This window comes from Podarcis gaigeae (genome assembly GCF_964106915.1).
Source record: "Podarcis gaigeae genome assembly, chromosome: 2".
NCBI classification, from domain to species: Eukaryota; Metazoa; Chordata; class Lepidosauria; order Squamata; family Lacertidae; genus Podarcis; species Podarcis gaigeae.
The window spans coordinates 117046865-117067332 of NC_139679.1; the positions used below are offsets into that span (position 1 = coordinate 117046865).

A 20468-nucleotide genomic window follows, 5' to 3' on the forward strand; every position below is an offset into this window, starting at 1 on the left:
CAGGGTCTGCGGAACCTTTTGGCCCCCCAGATGGTGCTGGGACTCCAACTCACATCAGCCCCTGCAGCCACCACGGCCAATGATCAAGGAGGATGGGAGATGACTTAACACTATACCAGTGGTCAGGTTAATGGAAATAGAAGCTATTAGTTTGAGGTGTCTGGACTGGGGGAAAAGCAGTGTTTGTTATGCCTGTTATACGGAAGTATCTTTATGCCAGGGACGGGGAATCTGCAGCCCTCCAGCTGTGGCTCCTAGTTTCCATAATGCCTAACTGCAGGTTATGCTGCCTAGGGGCAGATGGGAGGGCTGCCCCATCCATGAGTCTCAGGGCGGCAGTTGACTCAGGATAGGAGGCTCAGGGGTGAGGCAGCAGATCCAGGCCCACGAGGAGTGAACCATTCTCCTGATCTGCCACTGTTGTGGCGTACTCCATTGTGCTCCCTCCGCCACTGCCTTTTCAGTCTCCATTTTCTTCCCTTTGTCTTGTAGCGGGGGGGGGGGGGGGAATGGCAGCACTGGAGTTGGCAGTGTCATCTGTGGGGGACACAGGGAGTCCCCCTCAGCAGGTGTGTGGGGCAGGACTCGTTGAGGGTGCAGCAGCACCGCTGTTTTGCCTCAGTGGCAGAATACCCCGGGCAAGCCAGCCCTGGAAGTCCAAATATCATATGGAGGACTACCAGCCCCTCACACCCACAAGCCATACCACACTACTATACCCATAAGTGGCCAAACTAGACATGTGTCGCTCTCAGCCCTGCTCTGAATCCAGAAACAAGCCAGTCTGGAAGCAAAAAATGAGTGAATATGTGGCGCCTGCCGCAAAATGTCATATTGTGTAGTGTGGGTATTCCCTCCCGTTCGCAGACCTACAATCCCCTGAGTAGTTTAAACACTCAGTCCCTCTTGGCAGAAAACTATGGGCATGGTAGTTCTGTGAGGGGGTTCATAGAAACTGGCAATGTCCTAAAATGACAGTTCCCAGGATGCTTTGGGGCAGCCAGTGTCAACTCTGGAAGTGTGCATTCGATTCTGACCAAACCAAGCCTGGAGAACAATATACTCCCAACAAGTCCAGTTTGGTTCAACAGATATGGAGCTGGGGATCAAGGAGATTGGGCGAGGAGCTTCAATGTGTTGTTGGGATGCCAACTCCCATCAGCAACACCCAGCACAGTCAGTGGCCAGGGACGATGGGATCTGTACTTCAGAAAACACCCAGCGAACACTTCTACCTATTGCCACCCAGGAGGAGGAGGTGAGATTTACATGTGGGAAGTTTCTTGTTTCCCAGCTCAAAAAAGACTCAAGAAGAATCCTGCAGGATCAGAGCAAAGGCCCATCTTCGTGAGAATCTTGTTCCTCACAATGGCCAAGCAGATGCCCCAATGAGAAGCCCCAAAGCAGGACAAAGCAAGCTCCCCGAAATCATTCCCCAACCACTGCCGTTCAGAGTCATGCAGTTTATCCTCTCACAAATTTGTCTTAACCTCAATTCTCCTACAAAACCTACGTAGTCCCCTCCGTTGTACCAAATGCTTCGGAATGCATTTTTTCGTGTACAAGGAGTTTGGCCCTCTGAGAGAAGCTTTTCATGCAAAGCAGGCATTTGAAAGGCTTCTCTCCGGTGTGGATTCTCATGTGTGTCCTAAGGTTCCCCTTTTGGCTGAAGCTTTTCCCACACTCAGGGCACTTGAAGGGAGTCTCTCCCGTGTGGGTTCTCTCATGTATGACGAGCTTGGACCTCTGGGAGAAACTTTTGTCGCAGTGACTGCATTTGTACGGGATTTCCCCCGTGTGGCTCCGCTCGTGGGCAATGAGGCTGGCCCTCTGAGAGAAGCTTTTCCCACAATGAAGGCACAGAGGCGGGTTCTCCCCCGTGTGGATTCTCTCATGAGTGATAAGGTAGCGTTTCCGGTTGAAGCTCTTCCCGCAGTGCGAACACTTGTAGGGCCTCTCACCCGTGTGGGTTCTCACGTGTTCCCTGAAGAGTGAACCGCGGCTGAAGCTTTTCCCACAGTAGGAGCACTTATATGGGGCCTCTCCGGTGTGGATCCTCGTGTGTACCAGGAGGTCCCACGTCCGAGTGAAGCTATTCCCACAGAAAGAGCATTTATAGGGTTTCTCTCCAGTGGGGATTCTCTGATGGTTAAGAGTGGGCCTGAAGCTTCTCTTGGGATCCACACAGGTTGTTTGCCTGTCATGAGGCTGGTCCCTGTTTTCTTCCCCATCCTCGTTATCCTCCAGACAGGAAACAATTCTCTTTGGTTCTCTTTCCGCTTGCTGCTGACTCCCAAATGTTATTCCCTTCCTGTACATCTTGAAACCTTTTTCTCTTCTCAAGGTTGCATCGTTTGGTTCCACTTGCTCAGAACGTTCCTTTTCAAGGCCAACCCCCTCCTTCTCATGCACCTGCCTGTCACCTGCAGCAGTAAACAATGGTCAAATGAGCAATTCTCATATTGTGTCCATTTTTACACAGCTACAATAGCTAAACTGACTCATTAGATTAGAGTAAAGGGTGTGGGGCAGGAAAGGGAACAGAGGCGTGATAGTTTTGTGACAAGATGGGGGGAAATCATTGATCACAGTAAAAAAAAATTAAGACATTACCAGAAAGGAATGTTCTAAATATAATGTTTTCAAAGAATAATGTTTAGAACATAAGTAGGTATTGTCTTAATATATTACACTGTTGCTTACTGGACAGCATTGATACCCATTATGTCTCTAATTAGACATGTAATATAACTCCCTGTTTATTTTTTATTTATAAAAAAATAGTTGTATACTGCTGGATCATACAATAAAACTATTAAAAGCTATTGTGAATATATAATTTATTGTTGTTATTATTATTATTATGAATATTTACTAATTGTTTTATTCATAAAAATGACTTAAAGTGACTTATGAACACAATAGAAGTAGTAATTAAATTATGAGGTATGTTACGTTTAAGTTTTGGGGTATTCCCCTCTCCCCACCCCAATAGTCTTAAATATTGCTTTTATGTATGGAATTGTTTTAGGTTAATACTTTTACTGTAACATTGCGTAAATATTTTTGGGGGAACAGATTCAGAAATGGAATCTAATAAATAAAGAAATATTGTAATTAAATAAAAACAAATTTTTAAAAAGGAAGCCGTTTCCTCTTTTTTTATTTTGTCGGGCACATGGTCTGAACTGATGCAGGCAGACCACCTCAGCAAGAGCTGGGCTTAAGAAACAAGGGAGACGAGGAAATTCCTGAAGGGGGAAATTCCCCAGGGGTTGAAAAGCATCAAGCATATTCCATGCACAGCGATTCCTTACCTGTCAAGCCTGCAGTTTTGTCCTCTACCTGATGAGCCGCTCTGCAGAGTTGCCCTTTCCAAAAGTTGGGAGGAACCCGGCTTGCCCCATAGGAATTCGCAGCCGTTTCTCCCGAAGGCCTCAGCACCTGAAACAGCCACGGGAGTCCCATTGATCCACTTTTATTTAACAAAACGCGTCTACCGCTAGATTGTACATAAAACATCTAAGCCGGGGTAGCCAACATGGTGCTCTCAACATGCTGTTGGCAGTGTACAGACCTTACCTGCTGATCCCAACTCCTGGCATCTTCCTGCCTCGTCAGGAAATCCTCCACGAGGGCCACCGCCTGGGTGCAGGTCTCTGGGTCCTGCTCCCTGACTTGGCCCTGTATTCCCTGGGGCAGGCTGGCCAGGAACTGCTCCAGAACCACCAGCTCCAGGATCTGCTCCTTGGTGTGTCTCTCCGGCTTCAGCCACCGGCGACAAAGCTCCCGGAGTCGGCTCAAGACTTCTCGGGGGCCCTTGGCTTTCTCATAGCGGAACTGCCTGAAATGCCGGCGTCGTACCTCCAGGTCAATGGGGTCCTTGTCCAGAACCTCTACTTTGACTTGTTCTCCAGAGGAGTCCAGGATCTCATCGCCGCTTTCTCCTCGGGGCCACTGGCCAGCTTTGGCCACTCCCTCAGAAGTGACCTGACATTCATTGATGTCTTCCCTTGGTGCAGGCCGGGGCACCTGCAGTTTGATCCCTCCCAAGCAAGGGGAACGCACAGCCTTCAGGAAGGCCTGCCATTGGCCTTCCCAGCATTGCTGGAGCACACCCTCGCTCGGTTCCTGCTTAACCCGCTGCGACGCTTCCTCCGTCAAAACCAACTTGGCTCCGCTGACCAAATTTTTAACTGTTGGGCCTTTGCTTGTGCCTTCCTCCATGCCATCCCATAACCTGGGGCCTGCCGGATCCTGTTCCTCTGTTTTCAGATTGGCTATCCTCTCCCCTTCGGCCATTTCCTTCAGCGAGGTAAAGCACCGACAGATTAGACCAAGGATCTGGACACAAAAAGTGTGCAAGTCTGTCAGTGGTGTTAGTGCTACTCAAGAGTAGACCCGCTGACATTACCCAAAAGGACAAACATAGGTTTATTCATTTCAAAGGGCCTACTCCGAATATAGTAAGGGACGCGGGTGGCGCTGTGGGTTAAACCACAGAGTCTAGGACTTGCTGATCAGAAGGTCGGCAGTTCGAATCCCCGCGATGGGGTGAGCTCCCGTTGCTCAGTCTCTGCTCCTGCCAACCTAGCAGTTCGAAAGCACGTCAAAGTATAAGTAGATAAATAGGTATCGCTCTGGCAGGAAGATAAACGGCGTTTCCGTGCACTGCTCTGGTTCGCCAGAAGCGACTTAGTCCTGCTGGTCACATGACCCGGAAGCTGTACGCCGGCTCCCTCGGCCAATTGTCCGCGACTGGACCTAATGGTCAGGGGTCCTTTTACATTTACTCCGAATATAACTTAAGTCCACATCTATACTATACATTTAAAGCAGTATCATGTCACTTTAAATAGCCATGGCTTCCTGCAAAGAATCTTGGGAAATGCAGTTCTTTCATAGTGCTGAGATGTTAGGAGGCCCCTATTCCGTTCACAGAACTTCAATTTACAGAGCTCCCTGGGATGATGGGTTGATTGTTAAAGCACTCTGGAAAGGGGACTTTCCTAACCACTCTCAGCACTCTTAAGAAACTATTATTTATTTGTTGAATTTATATACTACCCTATACCCGGAGGTCTCAAGGCAGGTCACAAAAAAGATCACAGTATATAAAATAAAAATAAAAATAACCCAATAATACCCCCCCACCAAAAAAGTCACATTTTAAAAGGGTATAGAATGTTGATCAGGCCAACCAAAGGCCTGGTTAAAAAGAAATGTTTTGGCCTGGCACCTAAAAGTGTATAATGAAGGCGTCAGGGTCCAAGTAGGTCCATATGGGAAGATCTCAGGATCCAGGTAGGTCAGAGGCAGTCCTAGAGGTGTTGCGGTCCTGAGCCATTTAAGGCTTTATAGGTCAAAACTAGCCCTTTGAATTGGGCCCAGAAACTAACTGATTCTGGTGAGCAACCTGGCCGCTCCATTCTGCACCAACTGAAGTTTTCAAACCATCTTCAGAGGCAGCCCTATGTATAACACTTTGCAGTTATACTACAATTCCCAGGATTCTTTGGTGGAAGCCATGACAGTTTAAACTGGGACGATAGGGCTTTAAATATATAGTGAACTTGTAGACTTAACTAGCAACAACCCAGTGGTTTTCTGTCCCACTTCCAAAGTTACTGTATTTTTCGTCCCATAGGATGCACTGGCCCATAGGACATACCTAGTTTTTTGGGGGGGAAATAAAGGATTCCCCCCCCTTTATTTCCCCCCCCCAAAAAAACCAGGTCAGGGAATCCAAACCAGGTCGGGGAACAGCGGGATGGCAGCGCTGCGCCTCCCCGCTGTCCCCCGAGCTTGTGGGGCTGGCACTGGGGAGAAGCGCACTTCTCCCCAGCGGCAGCCTCCAAACCAGGTCGGGGAACAGCGGGAGGGCAGCGCTGCGCCTCCCCACTGTCCCCCGAGCTTGTGGGGCTGCCCGATGTATGCCCGAAGTGTGGGGCACCCTACTTCATCGCGCCCCGTGCTCCGGGAAGCAGGCTGCTATCCGCAGCCTAGGGAGCCCTGCTGGAACTCCGGCAGGGCTCCCTAGGCTGTGGATGTTTGCCCGAAGCACTGGGTGCTCTGCTTTCAGTGCGCCCCACGCTCCGTGCAGCAGGCTGCTATCCGCAGCCTAGGGAGCCCTGCGGGAACTCCCGCGGGCTCCCTAGGCTTGCTGATAGCTTCCTGAAGCCTGGAGAGCGAGAGGGGTCGGTGCGCACCGACCCCTCTCGCTCTCCAAGCTTCAGCAAAAGCCTGCATTCGCCCCATAGGACGCACACAGATTTCCCCTTCATTTTGGGAGGGGAAAAAAGTGCATCCTATAGGGCGAAAAATACGGTAATAACAATACTTACGACAACTGCATTATCAACAATTACAGTTGTTGTGAAGATTTAAGTGTGTCATTTCATCTTTAATTGCATATACTTAAAACTTTTCAATTGTCACAGGCAGTACTTTTTGCATTTTGCCCGTGGGTACATTGTTGTTAGCTTTCAGAGGTTGCCACAAGTCTCTTCTGCCACTCTGCATTTACTCAAAGATGCCCTTGTCTGAACGGCAGTCGGCTGTGATCTGCCAAGGAGTTTGCCAACTGAAAAACAACAACAGCAACAGAAAAGCGCCCCATGTAGTCAACATTTCCAGACAGGAAGAAATTCAACAGGCAGAGCTTCCCACGCTTAGAGAGGCAATTAAGAAGGTTGCACCTGTTGAATTCCCCTCCGCATGCCATGAAGCGGCTTAAAAAGCATGAAGAGTGCTCTATGCATTAAACAACAGTATGCAACAGTATATTGAAACTTATCTCAGAAATGAGAAGGCTGATTTTGACTACAGGATCCAACACTTCCTCTTCCATACTTTTGCATTCCCCTCCCCAATCCAGGAGAGATTTTCCTACCTACCCCCCTCTCCCCAAATCCTGAAGCAGTTACCAGACTTGTTGGTCTAACTCGGTACAAAGGCGCTTCCTATGTCCTTTTTGCAGCCACTGACGCCCTTGGTCTCCTGGGGTTTTCTATCAGTTTCTCCCAACTTTTCTGCAAATGGCCCCTCCCTCCTAAATTCCCCTTTAGCTCACCTCTCCCTGCAAGCTGAGAGCAGCAATCCCCAGTTTCCCCCAAGGAAAGGGCAAGGTGGGGACAGGAAGTGGCTTCATCAGCTTCTCAAATGGCCTGGCCGATCTAGGCATCAGGCCTGCGGATCTCTATCAGCGTAACCCTTCACGCGCCGTGCTACAGAGGCTGCTTTCAGGAGCAGATGTTGTGGTTCAAGGCACCAGAGCAGGGACCAGATGCTTTCCTTTCTATCAGTTGGCAACCTTGGCTGCCACCTTTTAAAAAGAAGAAGAAAGAGTAGAAGCTGCTTGCTTGAATTGTGACAGACCAGGCAAATAGTTAACAATTCATGCAGCCATAAGTCTGATAGGGAAAAATCACGTGGGAATGGGTTGTATCAAACTTAACGGTTGGGGCTTACTTCTGAGTAAGCATGCACAGGTTTTGAATACACATCACACACCATCTTATTGCTGCTCTTTACATGTGATCTGAGTGACTGAAAATTTAAGATCAGAGCTCAGGTCAGCTGGCTCTGGAGATTTCATTAACCTACTTTCAAGCCAACCCTCTCAGCCTTATGGACTAGAAACCTGGATATCTCTGTGTATGTGTTTGCTTGGAATGTTTCTGCACTCAAGGGTTCAAGCCTGCACAAATGCAGCGCTGCAGCTTAATTCTTACGAGTGATATAAGAATTTTATTAGACTCCCGCCCGCCATTTCGCCAACTCCAGGGCATGTAAATAAATGCCTGACACTCAACTCCTTCCCTGCCCTTGCTAGGATAGAACCCGGCCTCCCAGCTGTCAACTTCCTGCTCAACCTCTTTTGCAGAGCCTGCCTGGAGCTGCCTTAGAACGCAGGGAAACAGTTTAACAAGACCTGCCTACCAAAGGAGCATCGACCCTCAAGCCTGCAGGGTTCAAATTGTGGTTGCTAACTTCCAGTGGCTCTGGGTTGCCCCCAAGGTTGGGGGAAAGGGGGTGGCACACAATACATAATGTCACACACATTTCACCCAGTCCACCCTTCTGCAAGGCCCTGAAGCATCAGGAGATGTTCTGCAGGCCAATGCAGCTTCATGTGTTGACGTTGCACCAGGCCCCCTCAATATGGGGGGTGGGGCGGCCTGGGCCCATAGAGTAGGAGCTGCCTGGTAACTTCGTTAGCCAGTGTGGTATAGTGGTTAAGAGCAGTACAGTGGTGCCCCGCAAGACGAATGCCTCGCAAGACGGAAAACCCGCTAGATGAAAGGGTTTTCCGTTTTGGAGGTACTTCGATAAACGAATTTCCTATGGGCTTGCTTCGCAAGACGAAAATGTCTTGCGAGTTCCTGCGGGGTTTTTTCCTCCCCCCCTTTTTCTAAGCCGCTAAGCCACCTATCAGCTGATCCGCTAAGCCGCCAATCAGCTGATCCGCTAAGCCGCTTATCAGCTGATTCGCTAAGCTGCTAATCAGCTGATCCGCTAAGCCCCTTATCAGCTGATCCGCTAAGCCGCTAATAGCGCTAATCCGCTAATGGGCTTGCTTCGCAAGACGAAAAAACCGCAAGAAGAAGAGACTCGCGGAACGGATTCTTTTCGTCTTGCGAGGCACCACTGTAGTCTTGTAATCTGGGGAACCGGGTTCGCGTCTCCGCTCCTCCACATGCAGCTGCTGGGTGACCTTGGGCCAGTCACACTTCTCTGAAGTCTCTCAGCCCCACTCACCTCACAGAGTGTTTGTTGTGGGGGAGGAAGGGAAAGGAGAATGGTAGCCGCTTTGAGACTCCTTCGGGTAGTGATAAAGCGGGATACCAAATCCAAACTCTTCTTCGTATTAAACGCTGTCAAATAAAGGAAACAATCCATTCATGCTGCACAATTGTGAAAAAATGCCTTTATTCCAATGTTTCAAGATTGCATAAATTAAATCGCTTCTCTCTGTATGTAACAAATGCATTTAGCATGCCACTTGGAATTTGGAACGACTTTCCCCTTTGTGTAAACTGTGTCCCCTGGGTGGGAACAAAACTTAATCTGACCTTGGTTTGTATTCGTATACTTATCTCCTGCTATGTAAAATTCTGAAGACAACATTGTCAATGTCAGCACATAATCCATTTTAAATAATCAGCCAAACTTTTAGTTTCAGCCCTCTTGCTCGAACCTAGAGCTACAGCACCATTTTATAATGATGGCATCCCATAATGACATACACCAACACTCACATATGCTTGTCAGCAGCAGCAGCAGCAGCAACAACAACAACAACAACCCCCTCAAACAGGGAACAAAGAGTGCTATGCAAAACCACTAATTATTTAAAAGACATTTTCCTAATAATTGGGCTGCTCACAAGTTCTCTCCTGTGTGGATTCTCTGATGTCTGCTAAGATCTGAGCTCCCTTTGAAGCTTTTCCCGCAGTCTGAACACCTGTAAGGCTTTGCTCCTGTGTGGGCCCTTTCGTGGGCAATGAGGTTGGAGCTCCACTTGAAGCTTTTCCCACACGCTGAGCACTTGTAGGGCTTGTCTCCGATGTGGGTCCTTTTGTGGGACTTGAGGTTGGAGCTGCTCCGGAAGCTCTTCCCGCATTCAACGCATGGGTAGAGCTTCTTCAAGTGGGTCCTTTCGTGGGCACGCAGGCTTGGCCGCTGGCTGAAGCGCTTCCTGCAGTACGCGCATTCGTACGATGTCTCCCCCGTGTGGTTCCGGCGGTGCACAGTGAGGTCCAGCTTCCGGCCAAAGCTTTCCCCGCAGTCCAGGCACTCAAACGCCTTCTGCTCCATGTGGGTCATCTCGTGCAGAGCAAGGTGAGAGGCATGGCTGAAGCACTCGTCGCAAACCACGCATCTGAACGGCTTCTCCTTCGTGTGGCTCCGCTCGTGCGCGATCAGGCCCGAAATCTGGCTGAAGTTTCTCCCGCAGTCGGGGCACTTGTACGGCTTGTCCCCTGTGTGGGTTCTCTCGTGGACAATGAGGCCCGGTCTCCTGCTGAAACCCTTGCCGCACTCGGCACACTTGTACGGCTTCTCTTCCTGATGAGTCCCTTTGTGGCTGAAGAGGCCCGACTGGTTGCTGAAGCCCTTCCCGCAAAGCGGGCATTTGAAGGGCTTCTCCCCTGTGTGGATCCTCTCGTGCGTAATGAGGTTGGAGCGGAAGCGGAAGGTCTTCCCGCAATCTGCGCACTTGTACAGCTTCTCGCCCGTGTGGGTTCTCTGGTGTGTGAGAAGGTTTGACCTCTGGCTGAAGCTCTTCCTGCACACGCCACACATCTTCTGCTTCTTGACCTGTTGCGTCCTTGGCTGAATTTTGTGCCCATCAAGGTCACAGTTGTTTTCTTCGCAGGGAACAGATTTCCCCACCTCCCCTTTGTCCAGACACTTCCTCTGCTCTCTTTCTGAGCCATGTTCACCCTCAGAAGCTGCTTCCGATTCAGGAAGTTTCTCATCCTCCATTTTGCTCACCTGCCCTTCTCCTGCTAGAGAGAAAAGCAAGTTGGATACTGTTATGCAGCAAAATCTGATTGATTGTGTGATTGAAATCATTATGGCAAAAGGCAGTAGCTAAGAAGCAGACCAACTACTTTGAATGCACGAGGTCCCAATTTCAGTCCCCAAGGGCATCCCAAGTCGGGCTGAGAGAAACTTGTTATGTATTCAGTGGTCTGTGTTTGCCTGAGCTTGAGTCTGGACTAAGGATTCTGAGCTCCTGTGTTCTGATTTGATACATGATATGCAATCACGGAACAATTCTGGATTTGGGCCTCTGCCATAGGCCCTTATACTCTGTTTCATGATTTGCAGCTTGGAAGTTTAGACAGCCAATCATGTTGGGAGTGGGAGTGGCTCAGGCTTTCACAAAGGTATATAAGCAGTTGCTTTGCCCCTGTTATCTGATAATGTAGTTCAATAAAGTTTCTTGCTATGATCACTGTGTCTTGCCTCATGGGAACCCACCTATACTTCAAGACTCATTGTCTGAAACCCGGGAGAGCCATTGCCAATCAGTGTCGAAAATACTGAGTTAGATGGACTAACGTTTGGATTCAGTATAAGGCAATTTCCTGTGTTCCTATCTTCATGAAACTTTGCAAGATTTTAGATGTTGAACTATAAATGTGCTTATATACTATAATCCTTCCCTTCAGGCAGTAAAATATAACTGAGGGCATCTAGTATCCATATATAAAAAATTATGTATGTTAAAGTGGGCATGTACCTCCATTCTTCTTCAACTCCAGATGCAGATTTTCTAGGGAAGGAAATTAGACAATTAACAGCTTGCACCATTTTGAAGTTTCTTTCTCTCTCAGCACCACTTCAGACATGCTGGTGGGGTTTTGGGGGGGCAACAAAAGCTTGACAAAAAATTTAAACCGGATCATGTGCTGTATAAACAGTCACAAGATTTTAACAGGAAATTAGGGAACACGCTCAGATTGGAAACAGGTCAGTAGGTCTGTCTTAAAACCTTTTCAGGCACAAACAGTATTGAAAGCAGTCGAGGATAACTGCTCTGAATGACATAAAGGAGAAGAACCTCTCCACACCCTTCGCCATCTGTGGCATGGTGACAGACAAACAGCAGACAACAGTTCTCAGGGTGTGATTGAACAATCAATCTTCTCTTCCCAGAGAACTCTGGGAGTTGTAACTCTGGGAGGTAAACAGGGGTGCCCCAACAACTCTCAGAACCCTTAGCAAACTACACTTCCCAAGGATCTGAGATCTAGCGCCAAGGGCCTTCTGGCGGTTCCCTCATTACGAGAAGTGACATTACAGGGAACCAGACAGAGGGCCTTCTCGGTAGTGGTGCCCGCCCTGTGGAATGCCCTCCCTTCAGATGTGAAGGAAATAAGCAGCTATCTTCTCTTTAAAAGACATTTGAAGGCAGCCCTGTTTAGAGAAGTTTTTAATATTTAATGCTGTATTGTTTATAACACTTGATTGGTAGCCGCCCAGAGTGGCTGGGGAAACTCAGCCAGATGGGCGGGGTATAAATAATAAATTATTATTATTATTATTATCATCATCATCATCATCGTCATCATCATCATCATCATCATCGTCATCATCATCATCTTTGGGAAAAGCCATGCTTACTTCAAGTGGTATGATACAGCTTTAAATATATGGTGCGGAAGGGGCCTTAGCCCTTTGCAATTCCAATGGGTCTTCTTTGCATACAACTGTGAACTGTTTCTTTTCACTTTACTTACATGTCATTTTTTAAAAGATGCTATTACATGGATGAAAATTGTCATTTGCTAGGTTTGAAAAACCTTATTTTCATGAGCTGCTTTGAGCTCAACTTTACTGTGGGGGTGGGGGAACACATGCCAGGGTGCAACCAAATCAAAACCCTTCTTCACCTTTGAACGCCAAAAGAGTTTCCAGAAATGCAGCCCTTTTGTGGGAGAAATCGCTCAGCTTCTGCTCCAGCTCCCCCAAACCCTGCTGTGGTTTCGGGAAGAATGTATCATCTCTGTGAAAAAGAAAGAAAGAATAGATGTTGCTGTTGAAGGAAGAGAAGGCTAAACATTAATGAACTGTCCTGTTGGATCCAGGCCAAACGATTCACACTGACAAAGATTGAAGCTTCTAGAATTCCCAGGATTCTTTGGGAAGGGGGAGCCATTACTGCTTAAAGTGTGATGATACAGCTTTCAATTTATAGTGCAGGTGGTAGTCAGAAAGATGCCATTGTACTCCAACTCCCATGAGCCCACAATCAGAACAGCCAATGGTCGGGGTGGTGGGAGCTGGAGTGCCACAGCATCTGAAGGAAATCATGTTGGCTGCCCCCAGTATAAGAACCTCAAAAAAGCTGAGTGTGGGCTCTCCCTCAAATTCCTCCCCCACCTACTGATCCCAGCACTTCATAGTTCAGAGAAGATTGCTGCCCAATAGGAGGAGCTAGTAAAATTGAATTCAGAGCTCACCTGCCGCCGGTACTGTGTAAACCCTGCAATAAAGAAAAGATGAAAAGAACAGTTTATGGAGCTGCCAGAGAAGATTCTGGTTCTGCTGTGCATGACAGGCAGAGCCATTTGAAGCCAATTCTTTCTCTCAAAGAATGACAGGTACTGTAGTTTGTTAAGTGTACCTGGCAATTGTATCCCTCTGAGGGGCTAACTGCACTGCCCAGAATTCACTGAGAGGAGAAATGTGCTTTAAATGTGTTTTAAAGATATTGTGTGCATGCAGCCTAAAGCTTGATCAGAAACAAAAAGGAAGAAAACACTGCATATTACAGCCAGCATGTTCATGGCAGATTCAACCATCAGTCAGAGGGGTCCTAATTTTGCCTCCGAGGCTGTTTTGCTTACATGACACCAGGTCTGGGACAGATAATTGCACAGCTGACTTTGAACACCCTACGCTGCCTGGCTGGTATGGGCAAAAGAAAATTTTTCACCTGGTGTCATGTGAACTATGTCCTCCTGTCAGAAATGGCCCATTAGGGGAGGTCAGGATCTGAACCCACTTCTTCACTCTGCTATAATCAATTAAAAATCATAACAACAACAACAGCAGCATCAACAACAACACCCATCTGGCTGGGTTTCCCTAGTCACTCCGGGCGGCTCCCAACAGAATATTAAAAACGTGATAAAACATCAAACATTAAAAGCTTCCCTAAACAGTGCTGCCTTCAGATGTCTTCTAAAAGTCAGATAGTTGTTTATTTCCTTGACATCTGATTGGAGAGTGTTCCACTGGGCAGGCGCCACCACTGAGAAGGCCCTCTGCCTGGTTCCCTGTAACCTCACTTCTCACAGTGAGGGAATTGCCAGAAGGCCCTTGGTGCTCGACCTCAGCATCTGGGCTGAACGATGGGGGTGGAGACACTCCTTCAGGTATACAATGGTACCTCAAGTTACATACACTTCAGGTTACATACGCTTCAGGTTACAGACTCCGCTAACCCAGAAATATTACCTTGGGTTAAGAACATTGCTTCAGGATGAGAACAGAAATTGCGTGGCAGTAGTGCGGCGGCAACAGGGGCCCCATTAGCTAAAGTGGTGCTTCAGGTTAAGAACAGTTTCATGTTAAGAACGGACCTCAGGAATGAATTAAGTTCTTAACCTGAGGTACCACTGTACTGGGCCTCAGGTATAATGTTAATCAACAGCAGGAGCATTGTTGGGCAATTCAACATTATTTTCACTACAACCTTATTTTTGCAACACTCTTCCTACCGGCAACGGCTGCTGTGCCTTTTCCCTTCCTGGTTCACTGTGGAGGGAAGTCTCCCTGGAGACCCGGAGAACCTCGTTCTTTAGCCAGCTCAGCAGGACCTGCTGCTGTTCATCAAGAACCTGGTGCATCTCCTTCCACTCTTTGACAATCTTCATCCTCTCTGCTTCAATCTCTCTCTGCCAGAAGAGAAGATGGTAGAAAGGGGGACAGTGAGCTTAGGAGGAGATCCCACAGATCAGAGAATCCCTAGGCCTATGAGCGTTGACCAGGCATGCTGGATCAGGCCAAAGACCCATCTAGTCCAGCATTCTGTTCTCAAAGTGGCCAACCAGAGCTGCTGCCAGTGCGTGTAGACAATACTGAGCTGGGTGGACCAGTGAACTACAAGGCAGCTGCCTCTGCTTCTGCTGGAGCCAGTGGAAGGACCCTCGTACCTATGGGACCTCTCCTGGTATGTCCCAAGGAGGACTTTACGGTCTTCAAACAAAAACATCTTGGAGGTCACAGAGAGGTTAGGCTGGCCTCAACCAGAGCCAGGGCTTTTTTGGCTGTGGCTCCGATCTGGTGGAACACTCTGTCACAAGAGACTAGGGCCCTGCGGGACTTGACATATTTCTGCAGGGACTGCAAGACAGAGCTGTTCCACCAGGCCTTTGGCCAGGGCACAGTCTGACCTCCTCCTTTGGTAATCCACATAGAACTCTAGCCCAATGGTTGCCATTAATTTGATTTTGAATTGATTTTAGAATGAATTGATTTTTGAATGCTGTGTTACTTTTATTGTTGTTAGCCGCTCTGACCCCGGCTTCGGCTGGGGAGGTAAGGGGACCCCTGACCATTAGGTCCAGTCCTGGCTGACTCTGGGGTTGCGGCGCTCATCTCGCTTTATTGGCCGAGGGAGCCGGCGTACAGCTTCTGGGTCATGTGGCTAGCATGACTAAGCCACTTCTGGCGAACCAGAGCAGTGCACAGAAACACCGTTTACCTTCCCGCCAGAGCGGTACCTATTTATCTACTTGTACTTTGACATGCTTTCGAACTGCTAGGTTGGCAGGAGCAGGGACCGAGCAACGGGAGCTCACCCTGTCGCGGGGATTCGAACCGCCGACCTTCTGATCGGCAAGTCCTAGGCTCCATGGTTTAGACCACAGCACCACCCGATATAAATAAAATTTTACGTTTACTTTTATTTCATTTATTATTATTATTATTATTATTATTATTATTATTATTATTATCTGTTCAACAACTGGCAGGAACCTCAAGGTGGGATAGCATCCTGATGGGCTGTTGAAAGTGCTCTGAGGTTTCAGAAAGTGGCCTTTGGGGGAAGTGTGTTGTTTTCAGGGAACTGCAGGTTCACAGGCGTGACTAAGGCAAACTATAACCAATGGTTTTTAGTCATGCTTCGGATGATGAAACAAACCACGCTTAAATAAACAACAGTTTGATAAGCCATGTTTTAGCACAGGGGTAGGGGAACAGGACCCAGCCAGTGGCTCAGAGCCTGGCCTTCCACAGGACATTTTGACAGGTGGGTGGGGCTGCCCACCTTGCCCACCTACGCCAAAAGGGCTGTAGCTCAGTAGCAGAGCAACTGCTCTGCACACAGAAGGTCCCGGGTTCAAATCCCAGCACCTCCAGAAAGGGCTGGGAAAGAACTCCTTGCTTGGAGCCTTGGGGGAATTCTGCCAGTCACTGTAGCTGGACCAATTTGGTTTGACTGACAGAATCATAGAATTGTAAAGTTGGAAGGGACCCCAAGGATCATCTAGTCCAACCCCACAATGCAGGAATCTTAGCTAAAGCATCCATGACAGATAGCCAGATTCACTATAAGGCAGCTTCCTATGTCCCCATGAACTCGTGTTATCCGCTCTTAAACCCACTCAAGCCTGTGACCATCACCCCATCATGTGGCGGGGAGTTCCATGCATTAATGATTTCTTTCTTTCCCACTCTAGTGGGTGGTTCACAGATACCTACCAGCAGATCTTCGCTTCTCTTTTGCTCCTCGATTTTGATGTCTCCTTCTCTTGCCAGGCGATCCTGTAACAAAAGGGGTGAAAGCGGGCACCTTTTGAAACGTTAAAACCACTCTGATTAAAATAGTCCACTGGGAAAAGACTCTAGCTTTTACTTCTCAGCAGGGTTTATGGCTGGTGAAAGACCTTTTAGCGGAGCTTGGTTTCTCCTCCTCCCTCACAGCCCTTTTCCCTCATATGCTGTGTCATGAAAACATACAAAGAGCTCTAAACTGTCAGAACCCGCTGCTAAAGCTCCTTACGCCTGCAACTGTTACCGCACCATGTGGCAGGGAGTTCCACACATTAATGATGCGCTGTGTGAAGAAGTTCCTTTCTTTCCTTCTCACTCGAGCAGGTAGCTAACGGATGCATACCTGTAGCTCTTCGCAGCTTTCTTCTTCCTCGATTTTGACGTCTCCCTCTTCTGTCAGGAAAACCAGATGATCCTGTAACAAAAGGGGTGAAAGGAGGCACGTTTTGAAACCTTAAAACTGCCGCGATTGAAATAGTACAGAGTTTGCAATGTTTTGCTGTTCTGCTGTGCTTTTGTGATTATCATGAGCTGCTCTGAGCTCAACATTTGTTGCTGGAAAAATTAGAATGGAAAAATCAAATCAAATCAATTCAATCTTTCATTTTTAGAAATTAAGCACACAGGGTGTGGGTGGGTGTAAAGGCAAGTTTGGTGCTGTTGCAATACACAAGCATGTTGCTTTCACACATTACGTTTCTAGATGTGTGTTGAAAAGATTTGTGATCACCTTCTCGGGAACTTCTCCTTGTGCCCCCTTCCTTGAGAGGCCTGGAGGGTGGCAAGAGCAGGCCTTTTCAGTGGCGAGCCAATAGCTGTCAACTTTTCCCTTTTCTTGCGAGGAATACTATTCAGAATAAGGGAATTTCCCTTAAAAAAAGGGAAACGTTGACAGATATGGGTGAGCCCCCACCCCCAGCCTGTGGTATGTTCTTCCCAGGGAAGTATGCTTGGTGCCATCTACCTTTTATCTTTACCTGGGGAGTAGTGGTTAGAGCGTCACACTAAAGCCTGGGAGAACAGGGTTCGAAACCCCGTGTGGGCCAGTCACTCACTCTCAGCCTAACCTACCTCACAGGGTCGTCGTGGGCATTATATGAGAAGCATGCAAGCTACCTTGAGTTCCATGGAGAAAAAGGTGGGATATGAATACAATAAAATAAATAAATTGAAAGGTGGCATTGTGGCCCCTCTTGTGAGGCATAATCAGTGAGTCTGCCTTTTAATTATAGACTAGAGCTGTACTCTTCGTTTGTTTATAACCAGTGCTTTTTTCGGGGAGGGGGGCACACAGGGGTACGCATACCCCTAAACATTTTGTGAATCTTTGTACTTTTGTTCATTTACTGTATTTATTTCCCCCGATTTAAACTATAAAATGGTGATTTTCTTGAGTCAAAATGAGAGTACAGTGGTACCTCGGGTTACTGAAACTTCAGATTACAGACGCTTCAGGTTACAGACACTACTAACCCAGAAATAGTACCTTGGGTTAAGAACTTGGCTTCAGGATGAGAACAGAAATCGTGCTTCAGCGGTGCGGCGGCAGCAGGAGGCCCCATTAGCTAAAGTGGTGCTTCAGGTTAAGAACAGTTTCAGGTTAAGAACGGACCTCCAGAACGAATTAAGTTCTTAACACAAGGTACCACTGTACCCCTAAACATTTTTTTTTAGAAAAAAGCACTGTTTATAACAATTAATGTGAGCTGCTTTGAGTCACTCTGTGAGAAAAGCGACTGACAAATATAATTAAAATCTCAGATGTACTCCTAGGAACTAAGGGAGACTGGTCCTCTGTTTTGCCCTCTAGCAGAGAGGATGAAGATGGGGACAAACCACTAGAATGAAGTTGGCTCTGCTGGTCACTGGCTCTCTGGCGCCGCCTACTGTTGGGCTCCTGGTCTTCCGCCCTACCTGCCCCAAGGGGCGCCAGCTACCACTGCTGGGAAGGAAAAAGGAGGCGTTTGGTGGGTCCCTACCTGCGCTTCCTCTGGGTCAGTCATTGTCCTTCCAGGGTTGGAGTTCCAGAGTGAACTAAGGTGGACCACCCGGATCTGCAGCAAAGAGAAGCAGCTGGCGAATTCAGAAGGGGCAGAGATGGCAGTGCATTTTCTGAGCAGAGGGGAAACAGAAGTATATGGTATTGGGAGTGACAGAGGAACATGAAATCGCAGGGACTGAACCTGGGACCTTCTGCATGCAAAGCGGGTTCTCTGCCACCGATCCACAGCCCTTCCCAAAACAGACAAAGCCTTGACATGACATGAAATTTATTACAGTCAGAGACCAGCGTGAGAAACACAAATGGAACTACAATCCCAATAGCAAAACGAACATTTAAAACAATATACAACAATGGATTTTAAGTTTTAAAATGTGATAGGCATATAAACACATAAAAACTTTAAAACAGGCTACCTTAGAGAAATGACCCAAAGTCACCCGTGGATCCGGGTTTGGGAATTTTCTTAACAAACTAGATTGAATCAGGGGGTGGTCTGCGCCTACAGATCTGTGCGCAGAATCTGGCGACAATCTGGGTCGTCTTGTGGTCTTTGCCTAACAGGAGAAGATTGAATTTTTGCTTTACCGGGAGGTCAGCAAGCCTCACCAGCAGGGGGTCAATGGTTTCTCTACGTGTCTCATCATAAAAGGGGCTTCTAAAAAATATGTGTTCAGGGCTTCCTATACCCCCCAGGCACAAATTCTATGGACAATGCCTTAAATTTGATAGAGGCTTTCAGGGGATGAGCTCCCTGGCAACTGCTTTCAAGTTTCCCCCTGCTCAGCCCTGGAAGGTGTGCCTTGATGAACGACACCAAGAGTGCCTCTGAGCTTGTGCAAAGTGTTTCTCTGCTCCGTAGCTGTAACGGATTGGAGGCGGAGGGGGATCCACTGAGGCATTTGTGCGACAAAACCAGATCAGCAAGAGCATCTAATAATCTAAATCTCCCATCGTGGCCTCTTGATGCTCCCCAACGCTTCTGAAATCTGCTCCAAGGCCTGGACGAAGGCAAGGGCAAAGGGACTCTGAGCTCTCCCTGCCTGATCTTCGGTGCATTTCCCCCCTGGAAAAAAATTCCCCTCTTCCCTCTCCCTCCCTGTATTTCTCTCACCGGATGCAGCATCTTCATGGGAAGCCCAGCCCCTCTTGGTGTTGCATTTCACAACACAGAGAGGCAATTTCAGAAGCAGCACAAAACGCCTCTGGATTTTAGGAAAGGAGAAAATACGAAAAGAGCCCTCTAGCGGCTATTTTGTATAGATTTTTTAACAGGAGGCCCTCTCAGACATCCTTTCTATTCAGGAAATAAGAAGCTGCTGGATCAGGCCAATAATCCATCAAATGCCAACAGTGCCCTTCAGCTCTCTATATTGGAGAAACAGGCCAAACCCTACACCAAAGGATAAATGGACATAAATCTGACCTCAGGAATCACAAGACAAAGAAACCAGTAGGAGAACACTTCAGTCTCCCATGGCATTCTATACAAGATCTCAAAGTAGCTGTCTTATTACAAAATAATTTCAGAAATAGACTGGAAAGAGAAGTCTGAATAAAGACATTGGATTCTTATCTCATTATACATGATAGAGCTATTTTCAGCCATCTCACCATTTGCTTTTTCCTGTTAAGACCAATTGCAGTTGTTAACAGTCCTCAACAGGTTTCCCACCCCGATCATTCAATCACCCATTCCCACCACCCTTCTGAGTAATACCCCTCCCCACCCTCTCACTATATATAAGGGCCTGGTGACTTTTGTTTCAGTGTATCTGAAGAAGTGTGCATGCACACAAAAGCTCAAACTTACTTGGTCTCTAAGGTGCTACTAGAAGGATTTTTTAAAATTTTGTTTCAACTGCGGCAGACCAACATGGCTACCTACCTATAAATAATCCAACTGTTCAACTATTCATTTTCATTTTATATCATCATTACCAGCATCATCATCCTGACCTTCTCCCTGCGGTGCCAGTGCAGGTTGGAACAAACAGAGTGTTTTAATTTATTGGAAGCTGCTGCCCAGAGTAGCTGGGGTAACCTTATCAGGTGGGCGACATAAATAATAATTTTTGATGATGATAATTGAACTCCCTTATTGTGCAACGGTAAAAATTACATTTCTTGCTCTGCCCATATTGCCTTTGGCCACGCCACCATGGGAAAG

The 20468-nt window shown here is 47.6% G+C and overlaps 2 protein-coding genes across 4 annotated transcripts; both read right to left on the bottom strand.

Annotated features, from left to right (window-relative positions):
- Window positions 1-1452: 1452 nt before the first annotated feature.
- Window positions 1453-7306, bottom strand: LOC310837464 (uncharacterized protein). Of its 2 annotated transcripts, none has more exons than XM_083724090.1 (4): window positions 7073-7306; window positions 3583-4344; window positions 3318-3444; window positions 1453-2423 (listed from the first exon to the last, which is right to left on the bottom strand). In XM_083724090.1, the coding sequence occupies exons 1-4, from the start codon at window positions 7181-7183 to the stop codon at window positions 1510-1512; spliced, it is 1914 nt and encodes a 637-aa protein (XP_083580216.1). In that variant the 5' UTR covers window positions 7184-7306; the 3' UTR covers window positions 1453-1509. The 2 variants fall into 2 exon arrangements, with proteins under 2 accessions (XP_083580216.1, XP_083580217.1); XM_083724091.1 differs by lacking the exon at window positions 7073-7306 and adding an exon at window positions 6927-7066.
- Window positions 7307-8904: 1598 nt separating this feature from the next.
- Window positions 8905-19802, bottom strand: LOC310837557 (uncharacterized protein). Of its 2 annotated transcripts, none has more exons than XM_083724336.1 (9): window positions 19413-19802; window positions 18276-18350; window positions 16640-16711; window positions 16225-16287; window positions 14238-14414; window positions 12975-12997; window positions 12405-12517; window positions 11252-11284; window positions 8905-10508 (listed from the first exon to the last, which is right to left on the bottom strand). In XM_083724336.1, the coding sequence occupies exons 1-9, from the start codon at window positions 19428-19430 to the stop codon at window positions 9385-9387; spliced, it is 1698 nt and encodes a 565-aa protein (XP_083580462.1). In that variant the 5' UTR covers window positions 19431-19802; the 3' UTR covers window positions 8905-9384. The 2 variants fall into 2 exon arrangements, with proteins under 2 accessions (XP_083580462.1, XP_083580463.1); XM_083724337.1 differs by lacking the exon at window positions 19413-19802 and adding an exon at window positions 18715-19406 and having other exon boundaries at window positions 8905-10511.
- Window positions 19803-20468: the final 666 nt, after the last annotated feature.

What these genes read in the sequence shown, in the direction of transcription:
- LOC310837557 (XM_083724336.1), bottom strand. An exon ending in CTGACCCAGAGGAAGCGCAG is followed by an intron (nt 16,712 to 18,275) that starts GTAGGGACCCAC and finishes CTTTTGTTACAG; the next exon opens with GATCATCTGGTTTTCCTGAC. An exon ending in AAAGCTGCGAAGAGCTACAG is followed by an intron (nt 16,288 to 16,639) that starts GTATGCATCCGT and finishes CTTTTGTTACAG; the next exon opens with GATCGCCTGGCAAGAGAAGG.
- LOC310837464 (XM_083724090.1), bottom strand. Translation starts at nt 7,183, where the DNA reads ATGCCTAGATCGGCCAGGCCATTTGAGAAGCTGATGAAGCCACTTCCT. An exon ending in CTCTCAGCTTGCAGGGAGAG is followed by an intron (nt 4,345 to 7,072) that starts GTGAGCTAAAGG and finishes TTTTGTGTCCAG; the next exon opens with ATCCTTGGTCTAATCTGTCG. An exon ending in CCAGGAGTTGGGATCAGCAG is followed by an intron (nt 3,445 to 3,582) that starts GTAAGGTCTGTA and finishes TGGCTGTTTCAG; the next exon opens with GTGCTGAGGCCTTCGGGAGA.